Source organism: Lucilia sericata, unplaced genomic scaffold (assembly GCF_015586225.1).
Source record: "Lucilia sericata isolate MDLA Ls3-8-SP2 unplaced genomic scaffold, ASM1558622v1 Contig000033F_arrow, whole genome shotgun sequence".
NCBI classification, from domain to species: domain Eukaryota; kingdom Metazoa; phylum Arthropoda; class Insecta; order Diptera; family Calliphoridae; genus Lucilia; species Lucilia sericata.
In genome coordinates, this window is record NW_023994071.1 from 810,153 (window position 1) to 834,185 (window position 24,033).

Here is a 24,033-nt window from a genome sequence, read left to right on the forward strand (position 1 = left end):
GTTTTTTAACAATAAATTGCTAAAATATATCGGAGGCGAAGTTTAAATGAACTTAAATGATTTATTATGAAAACTAAATCAATGGTCGGTCTCGCCCGCCTATAATTTCTTACTTGTTATTTTTATATATCCGATAGTATCTATGCCTATTTATTGCCCTTTTATTTTTAATATTTCAGCTTGCAAGTTAGTAGAGTCATCTTAAGTCCAAAAACTTTTAAAGTTCTCCTATTTAATACTTTATAATGTATAAAATAGCGGAAAAACACTTAAAAATTCGGGATTTTATAATCCCGAAATTCCCCGGGATTTCATTTTTTAAAATCCCGGTTTTCGGTACTTTCAAATCCCGAAAATCCCGGGCTTTTCGGGAATCAGGCATTCCCGTTTGGCATCCCTAGTGTAGATATTAAGGTTCGACATTTTCCAAAAACCGGTTTTCGAATAGTTGACATTTGAAAAAGAACCGGTTGACATTTTTCAAATTCAGAAAAAACCAGTTAACCGGTTTTTCATTATTAATAACAAAATCTATTTTAATTTGAAAAAATGACGTTTATGTTTAAATTTGATTAATAAAACATGACCCTAAGTGATTTTTAACAGTTTAAAAGATTATAACTTTAGATCTAGTCGTCTAATTTATATTATAACTTTAGATCTAGTCGTCTAATTTACATTATTTCTTTAATGTAAAAAATGGAAAAAAGTGAAAAACTTCCGTTGAACATAATGTAATCCTAGCTTATTCTAAAATCCCTGCACAGTGGGGCAGAATGGAAATTTTTTGGAAATAAATCTGGCATTTCTAAACGGCTGATCCGATCGGGATAAAATTTGGCGTGAGCGTAGCCAAGGAGTATTCGAGTTTAAGTTTTGAAGATGAACCCTGCAGATGCCCCAGGGACGGCGCTGTGGCGGCTCAAAGTAGGGTACCTACGACATGTAAAATTTTTAAACTCGTGCCATTTTTTTGTTTTTCACCCAAATACAAAGATTTTTATATTTTGTGAAAGCGCTCGACGAGATCTTGAAAAAACATGCTTGAACATACTACTTATCTCTTATAATATCCGAGTTATAGGCATTTAAAAATTTAGTGATACAAAATTTACCATACCTTGGTCCGCCTTTTTTTGAATACCGGGCGTAATTTTGGACCAAATGGACTCAATTTTCTTGTTAGTTAGACAACAAAATTTCCAATAATATACAAAAAATTTCAGATCAATATCGTTTACAGATCCAAAAATATACGTTTTTTAATTTAAAAATTCAAAAAATTTTAGATTTTTGGCGTTTTTTTGCCAAAAATGTGTCTTAACTCTTTTATTAATAAAATAAAATTTTTATTAAGAACATATAACAATTTTATAGTTTTCTAAAAGGTATCTTTACGCAGAACGCTTTGGCGTAAAAAACTTGTCCTATTTTTTGAAAATGTTGCCACTGCGTCCTTCCGAATATGACCTATTTTTTATCAAAACTTCAACTTTGGGCGACATGTTCTAAAATCCCAAAGCTGGGATCAGAAAACTGAAAGCAGTTTTGGAAACCTCAATATGTTTTCTATTTACTCCAAAAGTATTTTCCCAGCCCTGAAAGAAATGTGGACCCTATGGGCAAAAAAGTAAAAAATCCCATTTTTGGGATTTTCATTCCTATTTTTGGGAATTGCGGGATGCCCTTTGACCTTTTCAATTTTTTTTAGCATATTCTTATTTGAAATGACAAATTTAACAAGCGTTGAAAATTTCATTGAGTTTTATTCATAAATAAAGATTTTGTCATATATTACATATTTGTTTAATTTCTAAAACTATGATTTATATCAAAATTTTAATAGGATCGCAGATAGCTACAACAATTTAGTCCATATTTATCCCTTAATATCATTTTTTAGTTAGATATGGAAATTCTCACCCTTTACAAAAAATTTCAAGCCAATATCTCAATTACATTCAAAAATATGTTCATTTAAACCTGTGTCCTTTAATTTCATCTTTTTCATATTTTAGTATTAAGTATGACAGCACATATTTAAATCTTATATTTACCTATTTTCTATTTGTTTGCTTATCCTTATAATTGAAAGGTCCTATTATGCTTAAATTTTCAAAAATTTATAACTATTTTTTACCTAAATTTTTTCGACAGATCATTTCGTTCTGTTTCGTTTATGATCATGTAGGTAAAAATATAGGTAATGATAATTTCGATTCATTCACTAATAAGAAATATCAATGACTGAATTACAGGTTATAATAATATAGTCCTAAATGTTAATAGGTAGACAATTCGTAATTTTTTACTTTGGAATACCTGTATCGGAAATGACAAGAATTGGTATATAAGTAAACTTCTCAGATTTTAAGTACCATATTTAATAAATCTACAATGAAGATTACATTAAAGTACGAAGAGTTGTGTTCCGTTTTATGGAGTATATCTTCAAAAGGGCCAGAAAGAATTGAAGACATTTCAAATTATATAAAAACTACATATATTAGAAAAGTAGACAAAACAGGCATATCAAAAATTGAAAACTTTTTAAAACTTTTTGATGTAAAAAGTAAGTCTGTGGATGGAAATCAAAAGAAATTTCGATTAAAATTTTGTAGTTGGATGGAAACTACTACGGAAATCTCAACTTACAACACATCAATAGGAGCGCCTTGCAAGTCATACGAAGACTTATGTTCAAGGTAAAAAAAAGAGGGTCACACAAAAACTTTTTTCAATCTCAAATGAGGAAATTGCTGATACATTTAACGAAATGCTGAAAAAGGAAAACCAACATATGGATGTCGTACATATTGCAACTATTCTTCCTAATGTATCACCAAAACGACTTAAGCGAATTGTGGAAAGTATACCAACTCCAACATCATAATCAAATTTTACTGAAGTCTCAGTCGAAATAAGTACCAAATATTAAGGAAAGCTCTGCATGAAAAAGGACACAATATATTACCATCATACAGGGCGATCCAGGAAAAAAAAAAAAAACAAACTATCCTACTAAATCAACAAAAAATAATGAAGAATTGAAAGAACTGAGAGCTGCGGAAAAAAGCAGAATCCAAGAAGAATTTAAAGTTCAGATGGGATTAAACATCGACAAACCACTTTCAAGTTGAGGTAGTACAAATGACGGTAATACGTCGAGAAGGTTTTTTCGTGATTTTGAAATTACTTCAAAAATAACTGGAATCGACAAGGAGTTGCTTCGAAGAGTTAAAACTATTTTAATGGCACTGAATAGTAAACATAAAATTAATGAAAATCGATTTGGGGAATACACATCTGAAATTTCTAAATTACTTGTATCTCTGTATCCATGGAGGGAACTAACACCAACAGTACACAAAGTATTGTGTCATGGTCAAATAATAATTGAATCGAATATTCTTCCACTTGGAGAGTTAACAGAAGAAGCCCAGGAAGCGAGGAATCGAGATTTTAAGCATGTTCAACTATTCAGCTCAAGAAAATGCTCCAGGCAATCACAGAATGAAGATATTTTTAATAGTTTACTTCTATCTTCTGATCCTGTTCTTTCAACTATGCGAAAAAGATGGATTTGTTATGAAACTCTATCATCTCAAAACAAGGAAGATTTAAAGGACTTACATTACCTTCTGGATATGTATACCGATATGACAGATTATTTTATAGAAAATAAGTAGTGTTAGGAATTAACTATATAAGTAGGTTGCAAGAATTAATTGTATTATGTTTAAGATAAACAGTTCAAATAAAAAAAGCTATTATACTAACTGATGATATTGTATTAAATTGTGTTTTATATTTCGGTGGGCGGGAAAGGTAATTTGTGTGGGGTGATTTAGGTGTTGTTGTGCGTGGCTCATAATAAAATTATAATTTTTTTTATTTTATATACAATATTATAATAAAATAATTAACTAAATAATTTTTAAAAATTGTCCAAATATTTTATTCAACACCAAATGTATGTTCTGTCATACTTAATACTAAAATATGAAAAAGATGAAATTAAAGGACACAGGTTTAAATGAACATATTTTTGAATGTAATTGAGATATTGGCTTGAAATTTTTTGTAAAGGGTGAGAATTTCCATATCTAACTAAAAAATGATATTAAGGGATAAATATGGACTAAATTGTTGTAGCTATCTGCGATCCTATTAAAATTTTGATATAAATCATAGTTTTAGAAATTAAACAAATATGTAATATATGACAAAATCTTTATTTATGAACAAAACTCAATGAAATTTTCAACGCTTGTTAAATTTGTCATTTCAAATAAGAATATGCTAAAAAAAAATTGAAAAGGTCAAAGGGCATCCCGCAATTCGCAAAAATAGGAATGAAAATCCCAAAAATGGGATTTTTTACTTTTTTGCCCATAGGGTCCACATTTCTTTCAGGGCTGGGAAAATACTTTTGGAGTAAATAGAAAACATATTGAGGTTTCCAAAACTGCTTTCAGTTTTCTGATCCCAGCTTTGGGATTTTAGAACATGTCGCCCAAAGTTGAAGTTTTGATAAAAAATAGGTCATATTCGGAAGGACGCAGTGGCAACATTTTCAAAAAATAGGACAAGTTTTTTACGCCAAAGCGTTCTGCGTAAAGATACCTTTTAGAAAACTATAAAATTGTTATATGTTCTTAATAAAAATTTTATTTTATTAATAAAAGAGTTAAGACACATTTTTGGCAAAAAAACGCCAAAAATCTAAAATTTTTTGAATTTTTAAATTAAAAAACGTATATTTTTGGATCTGTAAACGATATTGATCTGAAATTTTTTGTATATTATTGGAAATTTTGTTGTCTAACTAACAAGAAAATTGAGTCCATTTGGTCCAAAATTACGCCCGGTATTCAAAAAAAGGCGGACCAAGGTATGGTAAATTTTGTATCACTAAATTTTTAAATGCCTATAACTCGGATATTATAAGAGATAAGTAGTATGTTCAAGCATGTTTTTTCAAGATCTCGTCGAGCGCTTATTTGGGTGAAAAACAAAAAAATGGCACGAGTTAAAAAATTTTACATGTCGTAGGTACCCTACTTTGAGCCGCCACAGCGCCGTCCCTGGGGCATCTGCAGGGTTCATCTTCAAAACTTAAACTCGAATACTCCTTGGCTACGCTCACGCCAAATTTTATCCCGATCGGATCAGCCGTTTAGAAATGCCAGATTTATTTCCAAAAAATTTCCATTCTGCCCCACTGTGCCCTGTTTAGACAATTTTCATAGGCATTCCAACGCTTCCATAATATTTTAGCCGCAAATTTATTTTTGTAATTGGAATATAATCTCAAGATTGATAAAATTTTATCAAACAGTTATTCCAATAAATTTTACAAATAAAATTTGTTAATTAATTAGGAAAATCAAAAAAGTTTAATAAAAGGTATGTTAGAAATATAGTTCCTGGACTCCAATATTTTTAAAATTTAGACGGGCTGTATTAGTATTTACTTAAAAATTTAATTTAAGTAATCTTTGAATACAAAGCAAATAAAAGTATTAGAACGCGGTTTTTAAAAAGTATAAAAACCGTGTTATTCGATATTCGAAAAATCAACATTTAGAAAAAACCGACACTGGTAAAGCAGAAAAAAAACGGTTTTAAAACCGATTGAAAAACCGAGTCGATCACCCAGTAGATATATTTATTTACATCACTTCTACTTGCAAAACAATGCAAAAATGCATGATTTTTTTTAATATATGTATATTAGGGTGTCCGTGGGCCACTTTTTTCAAACGATGTGTTTTTAAATGTACTGAATACAAGAAAAATAAAAAAAAAAAAATTTTTTGAAGAGGGTCCTCAGTTCATACCTGCGATTGAAAATCTTCATCTCAATATGATCAAAAAACATTTCTGCACTCTTTTCGAAATGGGTTCTCAAAAATTCCATAATTTTGAGCTTATCGCTGGAAAAATAATTACATTTTTTTTGCATTTATGGTCCGCTTTTAGTGTATTATTAGAGGCATATAAATTTCAAAAAAATCTAAAAAATTCTGAAATGGATCAAACCAAATGACAATAATTTTATAAATATTTTTCTGTATAAGCTAAAAATAACGACAATTTTGACACCTATTTCGATAAAAAGCGAATGTAATACGCCTCTCCAACCCACTAAAAATCATTTTGTGGACCAAAAATATTCCACAGAAATTATAATATAATTTTTCCGTAATCAGCTCAAAATTACGGAATTTTTGAGACCCATTTCAAATAAATCGAAGAAATTTTATTTTGCAAAAAATATACTGAGGTCAGGATTTTCAACAGCTGGTAGGGAACTGAGTACCATTCGAAAAAAATATTTTTTCTTTTTATCGTGTTCAGTATTCCCACATGAAATTCTTCAAAAGGCTGTTCTTCGCTCTAATGTACGTATGTTAGGGATACCAATCCCGAAATCCCGATCACGAAAATCCCGAATCCCGGGATTTGCACAATAAATCCCAGGATTTTTTCGGGATTAGGATATCCCAAATCCCGGGATTTGCAAAATAAATCCCGGGATTTTTTCGGGATTAGGATATCCCGAATCCCGGGATTTTTCAAAATGAATCCCGGGATTTGTTACTAAATTTTATTTTAATTCTTTTTTGAGCCATAATTTCAATCGCTGGTAAGGAACTGAGGACCATTCAAAAAATATACTTTTTTATTTTTCTAGTCTTCAGTACATTAATACGCATCAATTGAGTGGTATTCCTACATGATATTCTTAAAAAGGCTGTCCCACGGGACACTCTAATACACATTATTTGTCTATAGTTACGGTGACCATATTTTTTCAGCAAAATACAGAACAGGAGAAAATAAAATACACTAACCAACATTTTCTAAATCAAGTTATTTTTAATCGTGAAAATTTCAATTGTCAATAAAGTTTTAAACAAAGTATAACAAGTAGTCCGACTCTCACGTACACGAAATTACACCTCCACATTTACGGATCCTGTGTAAATTCAACGCCCTGGTGGAAATATTATTGTGTCAAAATACTTAAAATTTTTACTTGCATATTCGAATTAATAGCGAAATCTCACCTGTCCACAGAAATAGTAAATTTTTTTTAAATGCTTTTAGCAAATTTTTTTCTTTAAAATTCTGTTTATTCTGAGCAAACCGAAAATTTTATTTTTTATTTGTTATTGACATTTTATTTGTAATTGACATGGTAGAATTTTAATTTACAAGCAGAGTTACATTTTTCGCCAGACATATGATGTTCATATGTCTGGTGATGTCTATTGTTTCTAATACAAATTTAGAGTTAAGTTCTTTTTCACTAACACATACTTAGAGTTAAGGACTGCTGTCAAAGAGTCGGACTACTTGTTATGTTTTATACATTATTCTATTGATTAATCATAGAAAAAAATTTCGGCATAAATATTATGAACAGCTTTCATTGACAAAAGTTAATAATATTTAAGAGTAAGTTCCTAAATGGTATGAATTTTTTAATTTTATTTTTTTTTTAAAGATAATCTAGAACCCCTAACTTAAAATATTTCAAATTTTATTTTATTTTTCTATTTGTTAAAAAACGTTTGAAATTTCCTTTGGAAAATTTTTTATTTCTTTATGATTTTTAGATTAAAATCGATGAAATTTGCGCGTAATTTGCCTTTTTGAAGAATGGATGTTAACTATGTTTGCTGATGATTTCCTGCTTTAGATTTTGTTTTTCAACACTTAAATTTCTATTTTTTACTATACAGATTTCGCTAATATAGGATACTATTCTCTAACTATGTAAACAGAATAGTAAATAATGGACTTTTATGCAATTATTTTATGAATATCGTTGATAAAAGATAAAAATTCAAAAAATTACCGTCATGTACAAGTTCATACATTTTAAGAACATTTAATATCTTGAAGAAAAATGGTTTGGGAAAAAAGTCATGTTCGATTCATACAATTCATTACAAAATACATTATAGTTATGTACTAATTTTTTCTGTGTTAGAAAAATAAAAATTAATTTATTGATAAAGTATTTTGTACTTTAGAAAGCAAATACTAAATATTTATAGTTGAAAAAACTGTATTACCTACATTTGTGTCAGAATTTTTTAATATTTTTGTATTTCTTATGCGTTTTTATGTAAAACTGAAAAAATAGCGAAATACTGAACAAATACAGAACACTAAATAAAATACAGAATATTTTCACGTTTTTTAGCAAAGAATAATTTATACAGAACAGGGCTCTAAAATACAGTACTGTTCTGTGTAATACAGAACGTCTGGTCACCGTACGTATATATGAGCAAATATCAAAGTTTTTTAATTCCTTTGAAATTGAACTAAATTGTTAATTACTTTGGTAAGAATAAAATGTCAAATCAATTTTTTACTGGATTATATACACAAGACTTCCAGTCTAAAAATTGCAAAATTGTAAAACTCTAGATCATCATTTCTAAACGTAATCGGTTTTGGAAGTTTACAAAATTAAAAAAAACGTGTGTCACTAATTTTTTCACCTTCTTTTTATTTTTTTGTCCATACACTGAAAATAATCCATGCTTAACTTTACGAAAAAAATTCGTAACTACTTTTTTCGTAATATATACGAAAATTTCGTGTATAATACGAAATATTGTTTAATCAACCCCTTTTCTAATTTTACGAAAGTACGAAAACCTGTCGTAATATCTTTTTTCGTATATATTAAGAAACTTTGTTTTCTTTTATAAAAATAATTTCGTTAAGGCATGTAATATTTAACGAAAGTAACGAATTTTTTCGTAACAAAATTATTTAGTAATATACAAGAATTATTTTTAATTTCACAAAAAAAATTATTTTGTTACGAATTTGTTTTGTTATTTTCGTAATTTTAAGCGAGTTAAATTAAACGTAATTTTAAATTTACAGGAAATTAGCTGCCTAATTTCCTGTAATATCTTTTTCTAAATTTACAATATTTATTTTAAAAGAACTAACATATTTAAACCTTTAAAAAAAATCGTAAAATTAACAAATTTTTTTTCTAAAATTATATAAAATTATTTTGCATTTTACTAAAATATTTCGTACAATTTCGTATATATTACGAAAGAATTTCGTGGTGCGAAAGCACGAAGCATTTCGTACAATGTACAACATTTTTCGTGTATATTAGGCATGGATTATTTTCAGTGTAGCTTTAAACTTTTGGACACTATTCGAGATAAATTCTTTACAAGCTTATCCGTGTGACATTACTTTACATATTAGAACTTGGATGTTGAAATTTGTCACCAGGTTTTTTCCAATTTTGAATTTTGTAGGAGTAGGAGATGGGTACGACAGCTACAAAAGTTGAAAAACTTGAACGTAAATTTGTTAAAATATCTGAGATAATTTGATAATTGAAAAATATCTGAGATAATTTGAATTATTGCGTAAATTGAGTTTTTTGTTATTTTGAAATATAAAATCGAAGAAGCATGCAAAAATATTCGAATGCAAAATTTTTATGAATTTTTTAAAAATTTTGCAAAATTTAATTTTTTTTATTTTTGCGGTTTTATATATCAAAATTGTCAAAATGGCGTACAGAGCACTTAAATCCACGGGCGAAGATATGTGAGAAAACATAACAGCTAAAGTCAAATTTTTTCCGAGCCACTTTAGTTTCAACATAAATATTTAGGGCAAAAAATTGGCGAACTAGCAATAAAGGGCTCGACGCCCCCATTAATACTAAAATTCATCTGAGAAACATCCGTGTGAACATTTGGGGGAAATGGACGGAAATTGAAAGGGGGAAAATTGTCGATATTGCAATGGTTGCTGTGGCATCTCTAATGTAAAATAAATAAAAAAATCCGAATCCTTAAAAATCGTAAAGGGAGTTTTTATTTACATACAGTGAATCAATTAAGTAATTTGCCTATGTAAAATTTTATAAATTTTATGAAAAAACTTTATCTGAACAATTATTTTTAGCAAAATAAAGTAATTTGTTTGTTGTATTTTTTAAAAAATATCTTATATTTTAATTTTCTACCATAAAAAGTAAAATCGTGATATTAATTAACGAGATTTTTGATAAAATGTGAACGTATTGTTAATTTTTAAGGCCAATAAAGTATTTTTCTTTTTTAGGTTTTTTGTTCATTTTTTTAATATTGCTGCATTATTTTATAAAATTTAATATTTTTATTACTCCTATATATTAGAATAACATTTTTTAGATATTTTAGTAGTGGAACGACTAAGTTTGGATATTTCTTTACCGATTTATTATCCTATATACCTATAAGAATTTTTCAATATTTGACTTAACATGAAAACTATCGTTTCTTTGATTTAATTTCGAAAATAATAAGTAATTTTGAATTGGATACATGATATATTAGGAAATCAATGGATTTGGACCTAAAAAAAAATTTTAGTGGGGTATAAATCTATAGATTATAACAAAAATAATCTGAGTTTTTGGTCATTTTGTATTGATGAACAAAAACTACATTACGGAAACCCCATCTATTTGGGGAGTACTGTGTGAATTTTATTTAGAATTGTATAATACTGATTCTTATTCAATAAAGCTAACACTAAGTACCATCCTAGCCACTCTAAGTATGGGGATATCACCGTATACCACTATAGAACTATTACATGCTAGAATCTTGATATTCTACATCATATTTTGAATGCATTATTTTATGAATAACATACAGTAGGCGTAGTTGAATTTGGATAGTTATTCTTGATTTGGGTTCTAACGATATATAAGTGTATGTAATAGCTGAAAAATATTGCTTTTGTGGATCTTAGGTGATTAGGTAATATTTTTTTCTTGGTTTTCCCATTCTACACAATCTCTATTTTCAATTGGAAAACATAAATTTACTTTTTACCCGTTTTTTTTTTTTTTTTTGAATTTTATTTATGAACAAAAAACAAAATTCTCTTAAAAAAAGGTAGGCAAAAAAATTAGTTGATTCACTGTATATTCTTTTAGGTTAGCAAAGCACACTGGGTATAGCTAGTGTATTTTGGTATGTATGAATAAGTTGTATTTTGGTATGTATGAATATAAGATCTTGTAGCAGTCCACATTTATTAATCATTATTTTATTATTATATTTAATCATTATTTTATTATTTAAAACTATTTTTGAATCTAACGCTTAATTTAAAATACAATTCAGTATACATTATTGTTTGAACACGACTCTGTATTAATTTATATCCATATTTGAATTTAACGTAATGCTTAAATTGCACCTCTGTATGAGGACATATCATATTTGTATTTAACGCATTGTTCGAAGTGCACCTCTGTATGAAAACATATTGATATTTGAACTTAACGTTTATTTCCACATACAACACTATGATTATTTTGTATACTATTTTAAAACAACTCTGTGCATTGATATTATTATTCTGAATACCATTACAACAACCATGCTTGAAAATGGTATAAAAGCAGCGACATTGCTTTGTAGAAGTTAATTATCTCCTTTTTTTTCCTTTTTTTCGGAGAATCTTATTGAATGTTCCATAGAATGTGAAAATTATTCATTTAAATTAGATTTATTGGTAACAGTACTATTAAACATATATATTTAATTAGTTGATAAGTCCCTTAAGGATACTATAGTATTTGGGAAAAAATATTATTTATAATTTAGTTTTAATGAAACATATGTAAAAAGGAAATTTTTGGAAATAAATTGAACTTGAACTTGTAGAAGTTAAGTAGCATTCTGACTTTCATATTGTAAAGATCATTGTCCAGACTTTTTGAAAAAAGATAAAAATCTACTAGTGTGTTTTAATAAATATTGTATATTTTTAAACCCGAATTGTGTTTTTTTTTTTTTTGATGACAACATACAATCTTCGGAATAAGATTGTCTCAATCTTAATTAAAATGTTGTTCAATAATGGTTAAACAATTATTTGAAAGTTTATAAATATTATTGATTTTTATATGTTACTGAGAAACTAAAATTTCGAACTCAGTCGCTTATTAATTTCGGAAAGGAAAACAATAAAATATAGATTATTTTATTGTTTTCCTTTCTATTTCTATCACACTTCTTGCATTTGTATATACAAAAAGATTACCTACTTCTTTTTGTATATACAAATGCAAGAAGTGTAGCAAAAAGTAGGTAAGAATATAGCAAAATTATCGTTTTTAACATTTGGAAATTTTCAAAAGCATTTTCATTTACTAGGATTTATTATTTTAAAATCTAATGTTTAAATGGACATTTATTGGAAAATATTTGTTGGAATAATCGTTATCTTAAAACATACAACTTATATTTCTGTCACATCACGACACGTACTTTAACTACTTATATCTTTGGGCCATTAAGCTCTTTAAATTTCTTCTTTCTACCAATTATAGAGCTTTTGAAGACCTATATAAAAATACATGAAATTTTTAGAAATATATCGGTAATTTCGTGTCAAGTGACCCAACATTTAAAATCGTTGTCTTCCGATATAGACGAAATTTGCACAACTGTTAGTAGTATTGACACAAATTTCAGCTCTATCGGTTGGATATTTTGGTCATACACGGTTTTATTCAAATGAGTGTAACTTTTCACCTATTGGTCCTAGCAAAAATTGTCCAAATGAGTTCACTGTTTCCAAATTTTTTGAAAATTAAATAAAAAATTGTTCTTTTTAGACAATTTCTTTTAATGGCTTTATAGTCCCAGGAAGGGAATGCGATTGGGATATCTATCAAAAACTAACTAAACTAAAAGAATAAGATTTTTTAAATTTTTGGCACTTAATTTTTCCCTATTTTTTCAAAATGGACGTTTTTGTTGTATTTTTTTACTCAAAAGAGAGCTTACAGCATTTCCTTTAAGAACTTTGTGGTCAATTGGTGGGATACAAGGGGCATATCGTCACCTGAAATGCAAAAGGGCCCAACAACACTTTTGAAAATTTTGCAGGAGAGACAAAAAACTAAACAAAATGAAAACTATTATTGTTATAAAAATTACAAATTCTTACATATATTAAATACTACAGTCAATAAACACATTATAATACAAGTGTACCGCCAGTCATTATCTATTATGTTGCATTTTAGGACTTTCTAGCGCGTAACAACAAATTCGTTACATCAAGTCAGAATGTCCTAAAAAGTAACACAATAGACACAGGAACATTTATATTCAAACATGTTTCTTTATGTTAGGATATAATACATGGAAGATGAGACATTTTTTAACAACAATAGTTTCATCTCTTACGCTATAGTCATCGGACTACAAACGAAGAAATATCGTTTTAAAAATTGTACATACCCGAGGTGTCTGACTTTGGGGATGACATGGATGTCAAAGTTGTTCACGCGAAATTTGAGAAATATACAATAGTTTCTCACATATACAATTTTTTTATTTAATACACATGGGAGGTACCACGCCCCTGATTTATAATTCCGGCATTTCTCCCCAAATTTTCTTATGGATGTCACAATCTTTCATGCAAAATTGTATGATTCTAGCTGTAATAGTTTCTGAGATATACAATTTTTTCTATTTAATTCATATGGGAGTAGCCTATAGTTCCTTACATACAATAAGACACTGTGAAAATTTAAAAAAATTGGTCCAGCAGTTTAGACGTCTATAGACCACAAAAACACCCATAAACAAATAAACCTACTATATTTTTTAGATATATATATGTACATTAGAGGCGTCCAAAAAAATTTTGAGATGGATTCAGCGTTGCCACTTTGGTCCAATTGGACCATATTTGGTAGTTTCAAATCCCTAAAATGACCTTTGGTAGTTTGGTTGGTAGGTTTAAATTTTGGTCCAAATTTGGTAGGATGAGATAATTTTGAACTCATGCATATGCATTTATGAACATTTCTGAACTCGTTATGGCAAAGTAATAAGGATTTTAAAAAAATACGTCAATTTTAAGTTTATATTGTTTCACTATGATTTTAAGAAAATATTAAGTTTCTATGTATTTTAGCATTTCTGATTCATGAATGTTAGTAAGTTAGTTAGTTTGAAGTGAGGATGTTACATCAAATCCGAAGGTTCACAATATGAATCGAACGCACGACCTCAGGTCTAACAGACTATAACAAAAACCACTAATCTACTGGAGGCCACATTAATTCATTTTTTTCCCTATGAAGCCAGATTGATGAATAAATATGTAATTTCGTGGGGCACTACCTTACAAACGGAATCACAAATAAAATATACCCCAATCTTTTTGGATGGGTTCAAAATATTAAGGGTATATTGATTTTGTGATTCCGTTTGTAAGTATCAATTTTTTCTACGATCTCAGACTCTTCTACAGCCATATAACACCTTTTACGGAAAATATGTTTATTATGAACAATTGTCCAAAAACCCAAATTTTGTACTTTTTGGAAAGTTTTGGTAGTTTTTTGTCGGAACTTTGGTAAGAAAAATAAATTGTGAGTGGCAACACTGGATGGGTCTTAGTTTGTTTATTAGTGTCTAAAACTTACTGGTGTTAAATTTTAGTCAAATCGAATAACGAAAATTGTGCCGTTAAAATTTACTTTTCTTTACATTTCGTCCAAATCTTATCATTTAGAAAAAATTATCTATTTATTCCATTTGTTCAAAAAATTGTTTTGTATTTTTTTTGCATTGTTTTGTCTTTGTATGCAGAAGTGATGTAAACAAAAATACATACATACATACATATAAACAAAAAAAAAAACTAGTTAAATAAGAATTATTTATAACTTGTTGGAAAGATAATTTTCTTCAAAAGATAAGATTTGATCGAAATTTTAAGAAACTATAATTTTAAAGGCACAAATTTTGAAGAATTAATAAGTCCTATTATAATATTATAACATATTATAATACTTACCCAATTGTACCCTTTCAATCGATTTCCGGCTCGGAAAGTTAGCTTTAGACACTAATGAACAAAATAAGACCAATCTGAACAAAATCGATATTTTTTGGACACCTCTTATGAACATATACATATATACATACTTACATTGAATACTTAAGGGTTAAAATATAATTTGTTTACACAAGTCATTATTTTAACACGGGGATGACATTGGAGGTAAGTAGGTACTTACCACACTAGCTTAAAAATAAGGAGTTAGATAAGTACTTACTATGATCACCTGCAATTAGGAAGTTAAGTAGTTTTGTTTCTCAGAAATAAAAAATTGTCTATGACGATACGTCAACTTCGTCTACTATTAGTTTTCACTAAAAAAATTTTTATCATTTGTGTTAAAAACTAAGTTCGAAAACAACATGTCAAGGCTAAAAAGTAAGTGTTTACATAATATATTATTTGTAAGTCATTACTAGACTCCTTCTAAGTAATGCAGACGGTATGTGGTAGTCATTGAAAAGTAAGTTGTTGAATAAGTATAAGCTACATTACGCCGTTTTTACTGCGTAATGTAGCTTAAAAAGTAAATAGTTGTGTAAGTACAAGAACTTATATAATGTTACAAAAGATTAACTTTGTTTGAGACGTACATACATATGAGTGTAATATTTATTACTTACCAAAGACTGTACAAGAAAGTTTCGTTGATGGCGTAGGTCACAAACAGTATTAAAAATTGAAACTTGGGACTCTTCATCTAACTGCTGTAATAAAGAGTCTAATGCTACCAATGTACCAGTTCGCCCTACGCCAGCACTGCAATGAACTAATATTGGACCGCGCTGTACTGAATACACTGCATTTATATGGCGAATAAACTTTATTAACGCTTGTGGGTGTTCAGGCGCCATAAAATCTTTCCAAACTAAATAATGATATTGTGTAATCTGTCTGCTTTCTTCTTCCTCCTCATTGACAGAATTTCTCTTAAATATGTCCAAGGACCTGACTAAATAATCACCATTCTTTTTTTCTGAAACAAATTTGACAGTAATATCTCCATATTGTTTCAAATCCATAATTTTTTCAGGCCAATATTTTGAACATTTTGTTTTATTATATTCCTCAAGATTAGTTAACATTACAATAATTTCTAAGTGTTGTTCCCATATCATTCGCCAAAAATCATTTATGGTGGAATCCATGGGTCCTTGTGCACAAATGAACTTTTTTCTTTCTTTGTAACCAATCACAAAATTTGCATTGATGTAATCAGATCCATGAATGCCATTTATTTGCGATAGTTTTACTCTTGTTTGGTCGTAAGCTTTAATATCAGGATATCGATTCTTAGGTCCATTTTCTTTTAAGTCCGAATTTTTCGTAGTTCTATCACTAAAACGATTTGGTAGCATTTCATACTCTCGTAAAAATCCATAATCCGTATCTTTGTGTCGATTTTTATATGCCATATATAAATCCGATTTATGTATAGGTCCAATGTCAGCAACTTTTCCATTAGCAGTTCCAATGAAATGTCTGTGGCTATTTGCTCTACCGCCAAAAAGCACCCGGCTGCAATTTGGAACGTTAATTTTAATATTATCGTTTAATATTTAAAAATAAAATACCTTAAAGAATCTCTTAAACTAATAACTTCCTCTGCGCTTCCAGTATTTTTGGTATTCACTCGGTAAACGAAACATAATATCAGTAAAAACACCAATACAATTCCAATTAAAATTGCCAGAAACAGAATTACTATATTCAATATTGCAGCTACATCATCTTGAATAAACAATTGTTCCGCTGAAATGCCTGGTGTAATAACTTCAAAATAGTTACTGTAGGCTCTTAAAAATGAAGTTTCGTTCCGGACTGAAAAAGTGGAAAACATATTAAAATTATATTTTTGAAAACATTTTACAATTCGTCACAAAATATGAAACGCGTATCTAACACTTAAATTATATTTCCTAAGGTGAAAGAAATCTAATTAAAAACAGATACACACTGGTTGCTCCCGTACCACATAGATCTGGCTTATCATGTTTTTTGGCCAAAACTATAAAAATATTTTTTTTACATTGAAAATTTATTTCTGTATTAATTTGTGATAGGTTTATATAAATTTTCGCGTTTTTAACCCTTTTGTGACCAATTAAAATATTGGAAGTATTTTTTAATTTTTTAAGCAAAAATTAGCTTTAAAAATAGCCCATTTGTAATTAAAAGGGCAAGTTATGTTAAAATTAATTAATGAAAAATATTTCCCAACAAATTGGTCTAATTTACATTTATTATACTTTTCTCAACATTTTTAACCATTTTGTTTCATTCTTGATTAAAGACCCTATAAAAATTCGAACCAAAAAATAATATTAAAAAATTTTTTTTTAAGAGAATGTTATATTTAAGAAATGCATATTTTAATTAAACGGGCAAGTTATAGCGAAATAAATAGATTGTAAATATTTCCCAATAATATGGCCCAATTTCTGATTTTTATATTTTTCTCAACACTAAGCCAAATTCGTAATTGAAGTCTCTAAAAAAAATCAGATAATATATTTTTAAAATGTAAATTTTTAACTAAACGGGCAAGTTATGTTAAAACTAATTGATGGCAAAAATTTCCCAACAGATTGGTCGATTCTCTATATTTTTCGATTTTCTATATTTTTCTCAACACTTTAATCATTTCTGTTTTATTCTTAATTAAACAAATTCAGATATTTTTTAATAATGTAAATTTTTAACTAAGCGGACAAGATATATTAAAATTAATTGGTGGCAAATATTACCCAACATATTGGTCTAATTTTGATTTTTTTATATTTTCTCGACACCTCAACCATTTTTGTTTTATTATTAACTAGCTTACCCAGTGTGTTTTGATACACAAAAACCATATTCCCATATACATTATTTTAGTTGTTATATATTCCCAGATATACGACTTTGAGTATATAATTTATATGGAAGGAGCCACGCCCAGTATTTCCAGTCGACTTATTCTTAAACCGAATGTTCATATTGATTCTAAAGCTACTTGTACAACAGTTCAGGTCTCCTACCTGTTGTAGTTTCCATAGGTGTCAAGTTGTTCTTGCAAAATTTGATGATTAAGGTCTATAAACAAATTGAAATCATATTATTTTTAAATAATGTAAATTTTTAACTAAACGGGCAAGATACATATATTAAAATTAATTGATGGCAAATATTTCCCAACATATTGATGTAATTTAGATTTTTTATATTTTTTTCAACATTTTTAACCGCTTTGTTTTATTCTTAATTTAAGTCTGTATAAAAATTCGAACCAAAAAATTTGTTTGGAAAAAATATATTTTTTAATAAGGAGTTATGGTAAAATAAAATGATTGCAATTATTTTCCAACACATTGATCTAATTTTGATTTTTAAAATTTTCTTCAACACTTTTAAACATTTTGTTTTATTCCTTATTGAAATCTATATAAAAATTCGAAATAATTTTTTAATGAATAGAATATACCTCATATATTTTGTACATCAGCCATACTTTTTTATATTTAACGTTTCAGAAGTAAAATCTATATTATCATCATTAATTTAAATAAGTAATAGGTTTAATGTATTTTTTCCTTAACTAAAAAATCTGTTGGAAAAGAATAATACCAACATTTTAGAAATATATTTTTTTTAATTTATGAAAAATATTTTACTTTTGTTTTATCGCGGTGTAATGTGTAGTAGTTTTTCCAAAAACCAAAACTACATTTTATAATCTATTAAGTGTTTACTTTAACACTACAGTACCAAAAAAGAAATTGCGCGATTTGATTTTTGGCCATAATTGCGTACTCACTCTCACTTTGAATGTCTATATTTTACAAATATCTTTTAAAATTGCCAAATCAAAGACTGTGAAATTTGATGTTTTTAGTAAATGTCTGTTTCTGGAATTTTCAGTGTCCCATATCGACATATTATTCGTAACTACTTTTTTATAATATTTACGAAAATTTCGTGCATAATAATCAAACTTGCATTTTAATCAAACCCTTTCTAATTTTAGTTAGAAAACCGTTTGTATTTTTTTCGTATATATTAAGAAACTTTGTTTTATTTTATTTTAAAAAATAATTTCGTTAAGGTGACATTTAACGAAAGAAAAAAATGTAACAAAATTATTTGTAATGTACTCGGGGGAGTTTTCCAGTTTTTTCCTACAGAGCGCGTCCCCGAGTGGCGGATAGTGGGTGGTGATGGACAAGCTGTAGTCTCCCACTATAGTTTCGCTTAAGCTAAAGGAGGGCAGATCGTCCACCACCTGGGAATATTGTATGAAAAGTTACGGCGCGGGCTGTCAAACCCGGCCCCGACAAGGACACTAAAACACCTTAAACGGTACCCAAAGCATCATTAGCAAGTACTGGTAATGTTTAGGAGTCAAATCCTAAAAGCGAGGAGGTGATCACCAACTCGCTGGAAGACAGTTTAATGGATGACCACGATTGAAGTTATCCAAATAAACCTCCATCGGAGCGAGACGGCTACCAACGCTCTGGTGGCAAAATTAAACATAGGAAAGATACATACAGGAACTTTGGACGATTCGTAACAAGGTTTCTGGAATAATTCAAGTAATTCTCCACATTTTCTACGCTGATACAGGACCTCGCCTTAAGAACCGTTTATGAGAGTCCGGCCCTGCAGTATTATAGACATTTCCCGGTACTTTTGTAGATTTTGGCGGGGCTGGTTTCCGTACATTTGTCACAGATTTTCACTGCATGCTTGAAAATCACATATACCCCAGTTAAATGACAGGGTGCAAGGGTAATATTTATACCTGAACCCTCTTTCCTGGGCAAGAAGATACCGGTGACAGACAGAGATAAGTACCGGAAATTAAAATGGAGACACCACATAGAGGATAGGATCAACACATTGCACTGAAGAAAATTTTGACAATTTTCAATTTTGAAGATTAAATTGCATTACTATAAAATGGGAATATTTATAAACAAAATATAATCAATGATCATAAGAATGATAATTTCTTCACATAGAAACAACATTTTAAATTACTTTCATTGTTATCCATTCTTGAAAATCATTTAGGGTGTACGTTGTTTTTGTAACTTATGCTTTTGTTAAATACTGTGAAGCAACTAAATAAAATATTTTTTTTTTATTTTTGACGCTCTTGTTGAGAAGTTCGTATTGTATACATGCAAATTGCCGAAAATCTTCGTATTCAGAACAATAATAGCGCCGGTATATGAATTAGACCAATTTTAGCTTATGCTTTAATAATCTGGTTGACTTCATTGGACAAAAAGTGTAATATCAAACTACTACAGGGAGTTCAGCGTACATGCTGCTTGGTTATAAGTGGTGCCATGAGTACTACGTCAACCAAGGCTCTGGAAGCGTTGCTGGATATTCCACCCATTGAAACATGTTTATAATATGAGACGGCGCTTACAGCCATGGCTCATAACTTTAGGCGAACTGGCGAAAAACGGTATAGGACACGTCATCAATGTCTACTGGACACATTGGAAGGCTTTTATCATCGGACGTATCCGATCGAATACCAGACACAGAATATGTCGGAAACTTTGAACACTGATCTTAGATAGAATGTCTTGGTCAAGCGGAACATTAGAGCAAATACCCGTAGGAATCCGTTGCTACACGGACGGCTCTAAATTTGGGGACAAAGTGGGCCTGGGGTTCTATATTGAAGACCCAGAAACAGGAATATACCACCGTGACGAACGCAAAACCATTCGACGCAACGAAGGCTGAATTAAAAATATGGGTGAGAGAATTCCATAAGACCTCTTGGAATAATGAAACAGTGCAATGGAAAATTTTATTGATTTCCGCATCGAAAATGGTTTTTGCAAAGTTTGGATTTTTGATAAAAAAATTATATTTCCATAAAGCTGAAAAACGTACTACACTAGTATAAAAAATCTAAAAAATGCAAATGTAATTGAATTTTATGAAGATTTTATACATTACATGTAAAATTTGTATATTTATAATAAAAGCTATTCTTGAGTTTTATATTATTTTCTTCAAAAATAAAACTTAATATGAAAATATATTCTTACAAATATGTAAATTTTGATTAAAATGTTATTATAACATTAGAAAGAAGTAGTTGTGTTTCCTTTTTTCGAAAATTTCTTAAGAAAAGCTCAAAAACTACATTTAATATTATAAAAAGTAATTTCTCTAAACATTAAATAAATGTGTTAATTTCTTGTTTTTTGAAAAAATAATATGTTTTTTTTTAAATAAAACCAATCGTCAGTATTTCTGTATGCTTATTTTTGTGATTAACTGTATTTAACATAATTATCAGCTCTAAAGACACATTCGCAAGGTGCTCTTATATGGGGTAGTACGCATAGTACTGGACCCAAAAAAATAAGACAAGACCTTTATTTTGTAAATGACTTTTTAAAGGACACACGGGCGGGCGAACATCGTTAAATCAATTAGGGAAGTTAAAATATTAGAAAAAATATATATAGATTTTGAAGAATATATGTATGTATGTAGAGAAACAAAGAAGTTATTGATTTTTGATTTGAAAATGTCATATTTTATCCATTGTGCAGTGGGTAAAACCAAAAAGATTCTATGGGGTAACCCTAAGGAGAACAAGAGTAGAAATCTTCTCAAAATGAACAAGTTTGAGGTTGGTATGATGATACATAATCTGATTTTTTTTACCAACAAACATTTTTCTTCCAAGAAAAAGAGCGCATAACAGGCCCTATATAACCTAGGTTATATAAAATTGAAATGAAAAAAGTTGTTTTGTAATTAAAAGTATATTTCATAAATTCCACTATTTTTATTCTAGAATTAAAATTTTTTAATGAACTAACATATTTATGTAATTTAAAAAAAATTGATATTTGGTTATATATAATAAAATTACTTTGTATTATACTAAAATATTTTGTACAATTTCGTACATGTTACGAAAAAATTTCGTATTCCCGTATCTATTGTCAATAAAGCCCCATGATATCAGCTAAAAAATTTATAAATTTGTTTAACAAAGTTTCAAAAATGTAAAATTAGAAACGGCCGTCTGCATTTAATTTGCATACATTACATAATTTTACAATCCAAAGAATAATTCAAGAGAGGAGGACGGGCAAAATTCGCAACTTCGTTTTTTGGAGTACTCCAATATAAATACATCATTCATTATGATTTTTCGCGATCTCGATAATTTGTATTATTTTGGACAATTTGTTGTTGCATTCCGTTCACGTAATTTGGAAAACTTGCAACGAGAGAGTAAGAGCAATAAAAATATTTGAGTTTGTGTAATATAGAGTAGAGTTTCTGTAATAGCTTATACAATTATCGGTAGTTTATTTTCAATTAACATGTTATCCTCTTTCTTTAATTTTTGTTTAAACAATTTTTTCGGTAGTTTTTTTTTCAATTAATCGGTAGTTTATTTTCAATTAACATGTTTTCCTCTTTCTTTAATTTTTGTTTAAACAATTTTTTATTCGTCTTAATTATCTTGTTGTTTAAAACCTAATTTTATTCAATTAACTTTTTAATTGATTGAAAAGTTTATCTTTTCCATCTTTTCTATTTTAGTTTTTTGTTTAATATTTTATTTTAATTTCTTATGCTATAAATGTTTATAATTCCTATATAGTCAATAAGATTTAAGACGTATAATATTAAAATTTCTTCACAATTTATAAAATACTTCATATGTTCAAATTTGATAATAAAGTGATATTTTTTGTAAATTATTTGATTAATTATTTGATTGTTTTAATCATTAACTTAATTGAATTTTAATAAATTTTTCTACCAAACAGTTTAATTCATTTGGCCAATAAATTAATAAAAAAATCGATTTTATTTTTATTAAATATTTAATTTATACAATTAGTGAATTAATTAATCTTAAATTTTATCTCAATTATTGATATTAATGTTCTGATTAAATCCTTGATTGAAAAAAATGTATTTTTTATTTTTTTAATTTAATAATTGATATCATCATTTTGGTGATAGGTTCAAAACTTGCTTGATATAATTATTTTGATAATTAAAACGAACTTTCAGTCTGTGTACAGACCGAGTCGAAATTACTTAATTTCGACTCCAAATTATAAACGAAATCTTATACTTCGTTTACATATTAATGTTTTTTGACAAAAAAAATTTTTTTATGTTTTTCCAAATATGTACTTTTAAAATAAAGAGATTCACTTTAATTACACTGAATTGAAGATTTTAAAACAGTTATTTATAAAATTAAAACATTTTATTATCGTTGAAACAACAAAATTAATATTTTTTGGGTTTGACATTAATCTTTGTTCTAGCTGTGTTCATTACACATAAGTACACAGAAAAAAATATGCACAATTTTTTTCTTAACAATCGTTTGCTTAAATTTAATTTCGATTTTTATAAATATTTTTATTTGGGTTTATAACGAATTTGTTTGATGTTCACACAGAAGGAAAATATTTTCTAACAAACACTTTATTGAAATAAATTTAACTTTCAGTAAATATTTTTACTGATTCAATAAATGTTTTTGTTTGAGTTTTATTTTTATGTCAGCATATGGAATACAACAATAAAACCAGTTTTGGAATGTACTAAAATAAATTGATATAATTCTTATTTGGTTTATAACATTTAATGTATAAGTGTTTCAGTTTTCACAGTACAAAATAATAGTTTCTAGAATTAGAAACGTTTTCTTAAAAATGTTGTAAGTATATATGTAATTTTTTACTACTTTTAGTTTTAAATATTTTTTGTAAAATTTTTGTTAAAATTTAGTATATATTTTTTAACAAAATTTTTATAGATTCAATAAAAAATTTTCTTATTATTATTGCCAAAATACAATAAATAATTTAACTGTTTCAGATAACATATTTGCTTGAATTTCAGTACAAATACTAATAACTTGTGTTATTGTTTCAGTAAAATAATTGTTTGGAAATGTTGCGATTATTTATTAATGTTTTTCGTAAATAGTATATTATTTTAATAAGAAAAATCCTGAAATTTTTTCAATAAAGAATTTACGAATTTGAGTACTTGATTTTACGAATTTCGTGATAGGTCCTATTTTAGTAA

The 24,033-nt window shown here is 28.1% G+C and overlaps 1 protein-coding gene across 1 annotated transcript in view; it reads right to left on the reverse strand.

Moving 5' to 3' along the window:
• Positions 1-24,033, reverse strand: part of LOC119612032 (tyrosine-protein phosphatase 69D) — a 314,226-nt gene that overhangs the window by 167,861 nt on the left and 122,332 nt on the right. Inside the window, exons 5-6 of the mRNA XM_037967748.1 lie at positions 16,512-16,758; positions 15,561-16,455 (exon numbers count right to left, since the gene is read on the reverse strand). Coding sequence (XP_037823676.1) covers positions 15,561-16,455; positions 16,512-16,758 — 1,142 coding nt within the window. The remainder of the gene's footprint in view (positions 1-15,560; positions 16,456-16,511; positions 16,759-24,033) is intronic.